The following is a 10,827-nucleotide window of genomic DNA, read 5'->3' as shown; positions in this document are numbered from 1 at the left end:
TCAGCCAGTTTTTGATTTTGTAGAGACGAGGTCTCGCCAAGTTGCCCGGGCGGGTCTCGAACTCGCGGGCTCAGGCAGTCCACTCACCTCGGCCTCCCAAAATGCTGGGATGACAGGCTGAGCCATCGAGCCCGGCCTGAAAAATTTTTTTAGAGATGGGGTCTTGCTATGTTACCCAGGCTGGTCTCAAACTCCTAGGGGCAAGCAGTCCTCCGGCCTCAGCTTCCCAAAGTGCTGGGATTACAGACGTGAGCCACTGCACCTAGCCAGAGCTCTCTTTTGGATCAGGAAGCAAACCTCTTTCCAGAAACTTCCATATTGGGATTCCTCTAGCATTTCATTGGCCAGGATTGTCACATGGACTCTCCTCATTGCAAGGGAGTCTGGAGACCCAGATAACTGTCATGGGCCCAAGCCTCAGGGTGGGCATGGCCGACGGCGAACTTGAGGGGAAGGAGCTGTCGGGCCGGGCCGGCTGCCTCGTCTCCATTTGTGCCACGGGAGGAGTAAGGGCTGTTGGGGAAACTCAAGGAGCAAGGATGCTTCAGAGTGCAGGGTGCAGTGGCAGCTAGCAGGTACCCCACCCCAGCCCTTTCAGCATTGCTGTCTTGTGCTGTGGGTGTCAGCTGGGTCACGTGTCTCCCACCCTGGGCTGTGGACTCCTAGGTAATGCCCTAACTGTGTGTCTCTCTCCAGGCCCCAGTACAGGGCCGAGCACACAGCCAGTGCCTGGGAAGGTTTTGTCAGGTTGATCAGATTCTGTCATTGGCCTGGGGAAGGGAAGGGAAGGGAAATAGCTTGGTGGAGCAGATATGACGTGCTGGGCCCTCATGAATTATGTCAACACATAGTTCTGGGGCTTCTCCTGCATGGTCAGCCCCGTGCTGGACACCGGGGAGTCCACAGTGAGCAAAGCAGACAGGAATCTGCTTTTGTGGTGCTGCCATTGGCGAGGGGAACAAAAAACAAGTAAACAAAGGAATAAGTCAGACGGGTCCAGGTGACAGTAGGTGCTGGGATGAAAACAAAGGGGGCAGACCCCGGTTGATAGTAGGTGCTGGGACGAAAGCAGAGAGGGCATATGGTCACAGTGCCTCATGTCTATAATCCCAGTACTTTGGAGGCCGGGGTGAGAGGATGACTTGAGCCCAGGAGTTTGAGGTCAGCCTGGGCAACTTGGTGAGACTTCATCTCCATAAAAATAAAAAAAAATTAGCTGGACATGGTGGCACGCACCTATAGTCCCAGCTACTCGGGAGGCTGAAGAGGGAGGATTGCCTGAGGCCAGGAGGTCGACGCTGTGGTGAGCTGTGATCATGCCACCGCACTGCGGGGACAAAGTGAGACCTCAACTCAAAACAGAACAAAGCAACAACAAAAGAAGAAAGCAAATAGGGCAAGGGGCTGGAGTGGCAGCAGGGACCGGGGCAGGGAGCTTGTTGGGGCGCGCTTTGTGGAGGAGGTGACACGCGGCCGAGGAGAAGGCGCGTGTGCCCGATGGTCGCAGCCGATGCTGTGGGTGCACTGTGCTGTCCGATGTGTTAAAGCGTGCCATCCTCTCAACGACCCATGAGATCGTTGTGTTATTGGCCCCATTCCACAGATGAGGACGCTGAGGCACAGAGAATGTAAGGGACTTGCCCCGGGTCGTGCAGCAAGGATAGCATCGGGCTTCGAGCTCAGGTTTCCTGGCTCTTGAGTCACGCACTTGACCTCAGTGCTTGTGGGGAGTGAGAGCAGCAAGTTCAAGATCCCGAGATGGCCTGGAGCTTCAGGGGAGGGGGAGCCGGAGAGGGGGCTGGGCTGGCGAGAGGGGAGAGGGTGCTGGGGATGAGACAGGAGGGGCAGGTGGCTGCCAGTTGGTGGAGGGTCTTGGAGGAGGGTCCCGACCCTGGTGTCCCGCTCTGGATGTCCCGGGGCGATGCCAGCCGTGGCTTCTCCTCCCACTTCCAGCCTACAGGGACCCCTTGGAACAGCGCCTCCCGCTGGGCGTCAGCATCTCCTGCATTGTCATCCTGGCCATCTGCCTGTCCTGCTATTTTGGCATCATCAAGTGAGTCCTGGGCTTCCATGCTGTGAGCCAGCCCCCCTGGGGTCCAGCTGGGAGGGAATCGCCCCTCTGATCTGTCTGCTTGCAGTCCTTTCATTCAGCAATATGGCCAGGGATGATGGCTCACGGCCATATTTCCAGCACTTTGGGAGGCCGAAGAAGGAGGAATGCTTGAGCCCAGGAGTTCGAGACCAACCTGGGCAACATAGTAAGACCTCATTTTGCCAAGAAAATTTTTAAAAAATCAGCTGTGCGTGGTGGCGCTCACTTGTAGTCCCAGCTACTCTGGTGGTTGATATGGAAGAATCGCCTCAGCCCAGGAGGCAGAGGCTGTGGTGAGCTGTGATCGTGCCGCTGCCCTCCAGCCTGGGTGACACAGTGAGACCCTAGCTAAAACAAAAGAAACAAAACCCAGCAATACGCATTTATTGAGCAGCTACTCTGTGCCGCGCCTTGAGAGTAGAGAACTGCAGAGCAGAGCTGGGAGTAAGACGGACGAGGACACTGTGTTCCTAAACCTGCATCCTGGCAGGAGCCAGGAAGTGCCACACCCACCGCTGACAGATGGCCTTCCACAGTGACCCACAGACACCCAGGGCAGAGGGGAGAGGTGTTCCAGGGTGCCCTCTGCGTGGGAGGGCCGGGGGGTCGCCCTGAGGAGGGAGAGTCTCAGCTAGGCCCTGACCGGGGAGAACGAGCTGGCTGGGGGAAAAGCGGGGGAGACAAGGAAGATGGTGTCGTCCATGTCCCCTTTCTACCCTGGCTGCCTGGGGTGTGTTCCAGGCTCTCGGGAACATGTGGCAGGAGCCAAAGGAGCTTGAGACGATTGCCCTGCTGGAGGCAGGAGACCTGGGCTTGAACCCTGGCCTTGCTGCCTGGTCGCTGGCGACAGCTGAGTGGCTGACACCCCCAAGCCCCGGGGTGTCGGCGAGAACATATTCCTTCAGCCCTGAGAGGCCCACTCGCAGTGAGGGACTGGAGGGAGGTTCCTGGGCGGTGGTTGAAGGAGCCTTGTTTCCTGTGGGTGCCGGCCCTTGGAATTGCCAGCGTATCAGAGTCTCAGCCCTCCCATCTCTGAAATGGGTCCAGCAGGCCCTAGCTCTTGGCCGGGCATGTGCTGAGCAGGCGGGGGATGCACGTGCCCTTCATGTCTCGTCACCGAAGCCTGTGGGCCACCGTGGGCTGCTCTCGCCGCCTCTAAGCCTCAGTTTCCCCACCACCTGTCCCTGTTCCAGTCCCCCATCACTCCAGCCTCCTTGCTGCTCTGGTGCCAGGCATGCTCTTCCTGTGGGGCCTTTGCCCTTGTTGTGCCTTCTGCCTGGAGAGCCCTTGCCCGGACACCGCCAGGGCTCCTCCCCAACTGCTCGCAGACCCGGCTTGGGGGTCCCCAGAGACCTTCCTTGGTCACACCCCCATTCCTCTCTACCCTTTTATCTTTTTTTTTTGAGTTGGAGTTTCACTCCATCGCCCAGACTGGAATGCAGTGGACGCTCCCAGCCACCGCAGCCTCGACCCGCTGGGCTCTGGCGATCCTTCCGCCTCAGCCTTCCAAATAGCCGGAATTACAGGCGCGCGCTACCACGCCCGGCTCATTTTTGATTTATTGTAGAGATGAGGTCTCGCCAAGTTGCCCGGGTGGGTCTCGAACCCGCGGGCTCAGGCAATCCACTCACCTCAGCCTCCCAAAGGCGCAGGATTACAGGCTGAGCCTCCGAGCCCAGCTATCTTTTTTTCTTTTCTTTTCTTTTTTCTTTTCTTTTCTTTTCTTCTATTCTTTTCTTTTCTCTTTTCTTTTCTTTTCGTCAGGATCTCACTCTGTTACCCAAGCTGGAGTACAGTGGCACGATCACTGCTCTCCACAGCCTCGACCTCCTGGGCTCAGACGACCCTCCCACCGCAGCCTCCCAAGTAGCTCAGACTACAGGCACATGCCACCACACCTGGCTAGTGTTTTGCTTCTTGTAGGGATGGTCTCACTATGTTACCCAGGCTGGTCTCGAACTCCTACCTTTTTTTTTTAAGATGTGGGGTACAATTCAGAATTAGATATACAAGTGGTTATCGTACAGATAAAGTTTGGGCCTCCCTTTGGGCCCCATTTTTCCTGGTTTGAGATCAGGTACCCTTGTTGGCATTGTGTCCCCCACCCCCACCCCAGCAGTATCCCGCTACTGCCAATCCCTTTCTCATAGTATTATGGTAAATGTTCGTGTTCGCTTATGAGTGAGAACATGTGGTACTCACACTCCTACCTTTTTATCTTTATTCATGGCATTTATTGCCAGGAATGAATGGTGTCGTATCATCATTCTGTCTCTGTTTATCATCTGTCTACCTCTCTCAAAGATCAGCTCCACAAAGACAAAGATACTTGTCTGGTTCACTGCTGCGGCCCCTGGGTCTGGCACAATCAGTGGAACATAGGTGCTCCATAAATGCACGTGGCCAGAAAAAGTGGGCAGAGATGAGTCCATCGCAGGCCGCCCCCTGATCGTTTGCCCTCAACTACTCCAGGGAGGGGATTGTGGGGTGAACGAGGTGGAAGCCTTGCCAGGAACTCCGTTCTGGGCAGCCGAAGGCTGGACCGTGAACCTGGCTCTGCCCCCTGCCCGCGGTCGCTCCCCTTCTTTGGGCCGCAGTCTCCTCGTCTGTAGTATGGGGATAGCAGTAGAACCCATTTCACCCAGCTACGGTAAGGATTCAGCAGTTTGATGTCCAAAATGAACCAGCGTGGTCTCTGATGCCTAATGCATGGTGACAACCACAGCTTTAATGGGAGGAGCATTCACCTGTCGGTAGTTTGGAGAGCAACACCTTTTCCTCTTGTTTTCAGGATTAAGAAGGAATGGTGGGACCAGATTCCCAACGCCGCCCACAGCCCCCTGATGGCCATTGTCATCCAGGATTCTCAGGTAGGATGCTTTGGAATGCATGTGTCAAGGAATGTGGCTCTTAACATCCGGGGTGTTGACGTCCATTGACTTTGGGGACAGCAAAGGGCCAGTCAGGAAGGTGTCAGGGCAGGCTGATGCAGCAGCTGGGTGTGGTCACTGGGAGGCCAGAGGCTTCCCTGAGCTTCCATGGCTTCTCTTTCAGCCTGGGGTGTGTTCCTCTGGCGTTGACCTCTGGATCCTTATCCCTCCCAGGGGAAGGAGGACCTGGAGTCATCATCTCTATGTCATCTCCTGGAGAGGTGCCTGGACAAGGGCAGAGGCCAGAGGGAGAGGGAGAGGGTTCTAGGCTTTCTGTGTCTTAAGACACAAGAAGCCAGCCTCCATTCTCCAGCAGGTCTCTCCTTAGAGCCAAGCTCTCTCCTAAACCAGTCACCAGTAAAGGTGTAGAGATATCTGGGCACCCGCCAGGGTCTACCCCTGAGTGAATAGGGTCAGCTTCCCCAAGGTGACAGCCATGGGGGTGGGCAGTGAGTGTGCTGAGCAGTGCCCAGGCTCTCTAGGAAGGAGCGAGGGCAACACGGGCCCTGTCTGGGAGAGGAGGTCCCGCGCCCTTGCTTCTTCAGGGACTTGTAGCAGGCCCTGGACTCCGGGAGTGCTGGCTGAATCCAGGCTCTGCCTGGACCTTCTGTGTGGTCTCGAGCCGGCTGCCTAACTTCCCTGAGCCTGCTTCCTCATGAGGGTTATGGCAGTGTTTACTGGTTAGGGCTGATTTTGGAATTAATTGAGACAAGAGGTATAAAGTGTGTGTCACAGAGTCCTGTACATACTATGTGTCGTGTATGAGGAGGGACCCCAGAATCCCAGAGTTTATGTATAAAAATTGGTGTATTTATTCCTACATGTTTAAACTTCAGTTACCTGCAAAATACTCTCCGTTTGATGCAATACACCTATCGAAGTGCTTTTCCCACTGCTCAAAACAGTTTTTGTGCTCATCAGCCTTTTAGTGCCTCTGCGGTTTTTTATTTCACCCTTCCATTGCAAAATGTTTCCCTTTGAGGTCCTTTTTCACTCTGGGAAACAACAGAAAGTTGATCAGGGCAAGATCAGGTGAATAGGGAGGGCGGGACACAGGGGTCATGCGGTTTTTGGTCAAAAACTGCTGAACATTCAGCGCAGTATTGGGCAGGTGCATTGTCATGGTAGAAGAATCAGTCACCTGTTTAGAGGGTAAAAACAACAGCCGTTTCTTGGGCTCCTGCTTCTGGAGGTGGGCAATTAGGGCTGGCTTAGCAGTGGGTGAGGAGGGGGCGGCTGGACTGAGCTGGCTGGTCCCAGCAGCCTTCCTTTGGGTTTCACCTGGCTTGTTCACAGAGGGCCTATTTCTCAAGGGTAGGAAGTAGCAAGGCCCCTGAGGCCTCATGTGTCACCGGCAAGGTGTCACTTCCCTGCTTTCTATTGGTCCCAGCAAGCCCCGCAGCCAGGTGAGGCCCACGTGGAAGGAGCCGCCAGAGAGCACGGTGGCCATTTTTGCCATTGACCACAGTCACTTTTATTATTAGGAGAATCTCATTATTTCCAAGGACACTAGGCTCAGAGAGCATAAGTGACCTGTTTGGACCTCAGACCTGTGTGGTGTCAAGATTTCTGCCCTTTCCAAGGCAAACACGTCCGTGGGACTGGGCTGGAAGGTCGCTCTGCTGTGTTTCATTGGCCATCTCTGTCTTTCAGGTGTCACTGTGGGAGAGGCGGTCCCAAGGCCAGGAACTGGCCAAGTGCCCGTATGTACCTGAACTTAACTCACAGCCTGTGTGGATTTGGAAGGTGGCAGAACTTGTGGGTGGGCCCCGCCTGGCATTTGGCGACTGCCCTATGACATTAGGCTCCAACGGGTGGCAGGGGGAGAGGTGACCGGGGGAGGTGGGCTGCTGGCTAAGCCCCCTGAGTTCCACTGGTGGGTCAGGCACATGCTGAACCCTCTTGGGAGTACCCAGCCTGGCCTGAGCAAGGCTGATACAGTTAACAATCAGGGAAGCCGTGCCTGTTGTTAAAATATTGGCCTAGTTGTATACTCGTTGGCAGACTGCCACTGCCCCGAACCCTCGAGGGTGGCATTAACACTCTGGCCTCCTGTGCTTCTCCCTTGGGGCCTCCTAGACGTGCCCACAACCCAGTAACTAAAGGATTAGAACCTGGCACTGACCCTGCTTCAGCCCTAGGACCCCACATCCGTTCTAACTGGTCATGGCTTAGGAAATGTTTTTGCTTTTAAATATCGTCATCCTCGATGAAGACTTTTCCTTATACAATAGGCTGAGTTTATATTAGGCGCCACACCATGTGCTGGGTTCCAGATGTCCCAAAGTAAGACACAGGCCCTGTCCTCAACGAGTTCCCAGTCTAACAACCAAGACAGACTGATAGATTTTTGATGAAAAAGTCAGGAGGCATGTCTGCAGTAGGTAGACATTGGTAAAGAGTGATGTCAAGCTGGGCTCTGAAGGAGGAACAGGAGTTTTTCACATGTCGATACTGAACCCTGGCCAAACTTTACTTTTGCAGACGCTGGAAGACTTGTCTTACCAAGCTTCTGCCCTGTTTGCTGGAACACGGCATGAAAAGGAACGAGGATCCCCCCAAGGCTGCCAGAAGTGGGCCTTTCCAGGGCCCGAGCAAGTCAGTATGGCACCCTGTGGAGGTCAGCAAGACAGTCCTCTGGCCAGAGATCATCAGCGTGGAGCGGTGCGTAGAGTTGTTTGAGGCCCAGGCGGAGGGTGAGCAGGAGGAAGCGGAGGAAGATGACTTCTGCCCGTGGCCTGAGAGCAGCAAGGGTGGCTTCCAGGAGGGCAGGGAGGGCATTGCGGCCCGGCTGACGGAGAGCCTGTTCCTGGACCTGCTTGGGGGTGAGGAGGGCGGCCTTGGCCAGCAGGGCTTGGGGGAGTCGTGCCTCCTTCCGCCTTCAGGAAGCACAAGTGCTCAGATGTCCCAGGCCGAGTTCCCGAATACAGGGCCCCCGGGGGAGGCTTCCCAGGGCGCAGAGCTACCTTTTGGCCAAGAGCCAGGTCCTGCAGCCAGCCCAACCCAGAGCCTGGCTAGCTTGGCTTGCACAGAGACGCCCGTCGTCATCGCAGACAACCCTGCGTACCGCAGCCTCAGCAACTCTCTGAGCCAGCCCCCAAGTCCTGGAGAGCTCGCCCCAGATCCGCAGCTGGCCGAGCGCCTGGAGGAAGTGGACCCCACGGGCCCCTGTGCCCCTGAGCCCTCAGAGCCCGAAACCTGGGAGCAGATTCTCCGCCAGAGTGTCCTTCAGCACCAAGCGGCCCCGACCTCAGCCCCCGCCAGTGGCTATCGGGAATTTGTACACGCAGTGCAGCAGGGCAGTCCCCAAGACGGCGCAGGGGCGGGCTTGGGCCCTTCTGGGGAGGCTGGGTACAAGGCGTTCTCCAGCCTACTCACCAGCAGTACTGTGTCCCCAGGGGCGTGTGGACTTGGGGCCAGCAGCGGGGAGGGGGGCTACAAGCCCTTCCAAGACCTCCTTCCTGGCTGCCCCGGGGACCCTGCCCCAGGCCCTGTCCCCCTGTTCACCTTTGGACTGGACACAGAGCCATGTCACGGCCCACAGAACTCACACTTCCTGGGCGGCTCCCCAGAGCTCCTGGGTCTGGAGCCAGGGGGAGAGGGAGAGGGCAGGCAGAAGCCCCCGCTCTCCCCTCAGCAGGCCACAGACCCCCCCAGTGACGACCTGGGCAGCGGCATTGTCTACTCAGCCCTCACCTGCCACCTGTGTGGCCACCTGAAACAGTGTCACGGCCAGGAGGAGAGTGGCCAGGCCCACGTTGTGGCTGGCCCCTGCTGTGGCTGCTGCTGTGGAGACAGGCCCTCGCCCCTCATGACCCCCCTGAGCACCCCGGACCCCTCTCTAGGTGGGATTCCACTGGAGGCCAGCCTCTGTCCAGCCTCCCTGGCACCCTTGGGCATCTCAGAGGAGGGTAAGTCCTCACCGCCCTTCCAGCCTGCCCCTGGCAATGCTCAGAGCTCCAGCCAGACCTCCAAAATGATGAGCCCTGTCTCCTTGGGGCTGGCATGCACAAGGGCCTCCTAGGTGTGTGCTGTTTCGTGGCTAAGGTCGCCAGGCGAGGCCCAGGGCTTATCCACACCTGGGAGGTCCTTCCTCTTGGAAGGCAACCAGGCTGGCAGATTTCCAAAAGACTCAAAGGACTGTGGTCTGAGGGTGTGACAATGGCCTCACATGGGGCTGCAAAGAATGGACCCCTCCCCAACATCGGCCTGGGTTTGCCACCTCCCACGGGAGTAGAGCACTGGGCAGTGTGCCCATGGCAGGCCCCTGCAGGGATCGCGAGGCTTGAGCTGGAGTTGCTGGTACTCTACTCGCAGCTGCCACAGCAGACTGCCCCTGGCCAAGGCGTGTGTTGTGCTCCAAATCATCGCCGCTCACGCCTCTCACCAGCCTCCGTCTCACTGAACTCAAATACAGAGCCTGGAAGCTGGCAAAGCCATCGTGGGAATGATGGGGGCGGCCTTGGCCTCCGATGGGAAATTGAAGTTCTGGGAGAGTGGCCGTCGCCCATGTGCCTGTTCTTTCAGTCGAGCTCCCTTGCATCCGGCCTGTCCAGGGGTCCTTGGTGACATGGGAGCCACCGAGAAGGATGTGGAAAACCACAAGGACCAAAGCCAGGCGCCCACACATGGCTGCACGGCTGGGGGCTCCTGCCATGCATGGGATTCCCAGAATAAACAAGCCCAGCTACCCCAAGGCCTGCGTCCACGAACACCATTGCTGGCAGCCACAGAGAAAATGTCCGGGGAGGGTTCGCGTCCTGTTGACCCAGCCTGGGCTGGGCAATCCAGACAGCAGACACGAGGCATCTGTGACCTGCACGTTGGCCCAGACCGCTTGGGTTGAGTCAGTACTTGTTTGTGTGTGTGTCTTGAAGATGGTTTTATCGCCTGTTATCTGTGTTTGCTGAGGAGGGTGGAACTTTGTATAAATAAAGGTTCTTTATCTCTCTTTTTTGCTTATTAACCAAACATACTGCCTGGCACTGCTGCGAATGCTTTGTCTCTGTTAAGTTACTGAATCCTCCCATCTTGGGGAACAAGGGGGTAAGTAACTGGCTGTCTCTAGAGGTTTGCGTTCCCAACACAAGGATTCAAGTACTGTCAGTTGACTTCGGAGGGGACCCCCAGGACACCCTGCTAGGGGAGTGGGGACACAAGTCAGGGAAGGGCATGAAGCAACCAAGTGTGTGTCCCAGATAACCAGCGTGGGCAACTGACAAGGATCTGCAGGGAATTCCTGCAGAGGGGAGGGAGCTGGGGTATTTGTCCACCAGCGCCCTCTGTCATTGACTGAGGGCTGCTTCAAGAAGCGTTCATTCCCAGCACTTCCAGCTGCTGCAGGAATATCGTCCTTGGACTAGAGCTGGAAATGTTGGAGAGATTTTGGCACATGAAGGAGCTGTGGACAGGTCTCCACAGCAACTGCTGCATTTTCCCCAGGGACACACAGCTGATGAGTGGCAGGCCCAAACCTGAATCCAGATGGCATCCCCATTGCCCAGGCTCTCTCTAGGTGACTGGTTGCTCGACGTCCCAGGCAGACGGTTACGGACTGGGCCTCAGACAGGCAGGCAGGGGCCTGACACTCCTGTGTCTGTGACCATTCTGAATAGCTGCCTTGGCTTCCACACTTGAGAGGATGGGTGGTTTTAAGTCCTTTCCTGCTCTGGGATTCTACATGATGCATTGGAAAGGACGGGGTGCTCACGGCCTCACGTGCAGCCGGATGCTTGTTCGTGCTGAGCACACGTCTATGCCTGTAGATGCACAAGGTGCATGGTTTACAGATGGAGAAACAGCTCT

At 56.6% G+C, this 10,827-nt stretch overlaps 1 protein-coding gene across 1 annotated transcript in view; it reads left to right on the top strand.

Annotated features, from left to right (window-relative positions):
- The window catches only part of IL4R (interleukin 4 receptor), a 22,546-nt gene extending 13,500 nt beyond the window's left edge, over positions 1–9,046 (top strand). Inside the window, exons 6-9 of the mRNA XM_008066943.1 lie at positions 1,954–2,053; positions 4,884–4,962; positions 6,676–6,725; positions 7,507–9,046. Of these exons, the coding sequence (XP_008065134.1) occupies positions 1,954–2,053; positions 4,884–4,962; positions 6,676–6,725; positions 7,507–9,046 (1,769 nt within the window). The remainder of the gene's footprint in view (positions 1–1,953; positions 2,054–4,883; positions 4,963–6,675; positions 6,726–7,506) is intronic.
- Positions 9,047–10,827: the final 1,781 nt, after the last annotated feature.

Source organism: Carlito syrichta, unplaced genomic scaffold (assembly GCF_000164805.1).
Source record: "Carlito syrichta isolate Samal-C Ts95f unplaced genomic scaffold, Tarsius_syrichta-2.0.1 Scaffold309199, whole genome shotgun sequence".
NCBI classification, from domain to species: Eukaryota; Metazoa; Chordata; class Mammalia; order Primates; family Tarsiidae; genus Carlito; species Carlito syrichta.
The sequence above is the reverse complement of the archived record's forward strand: the minus strand, read 5'-3'. Positions and strand labels throughout refer to the sequence as shown.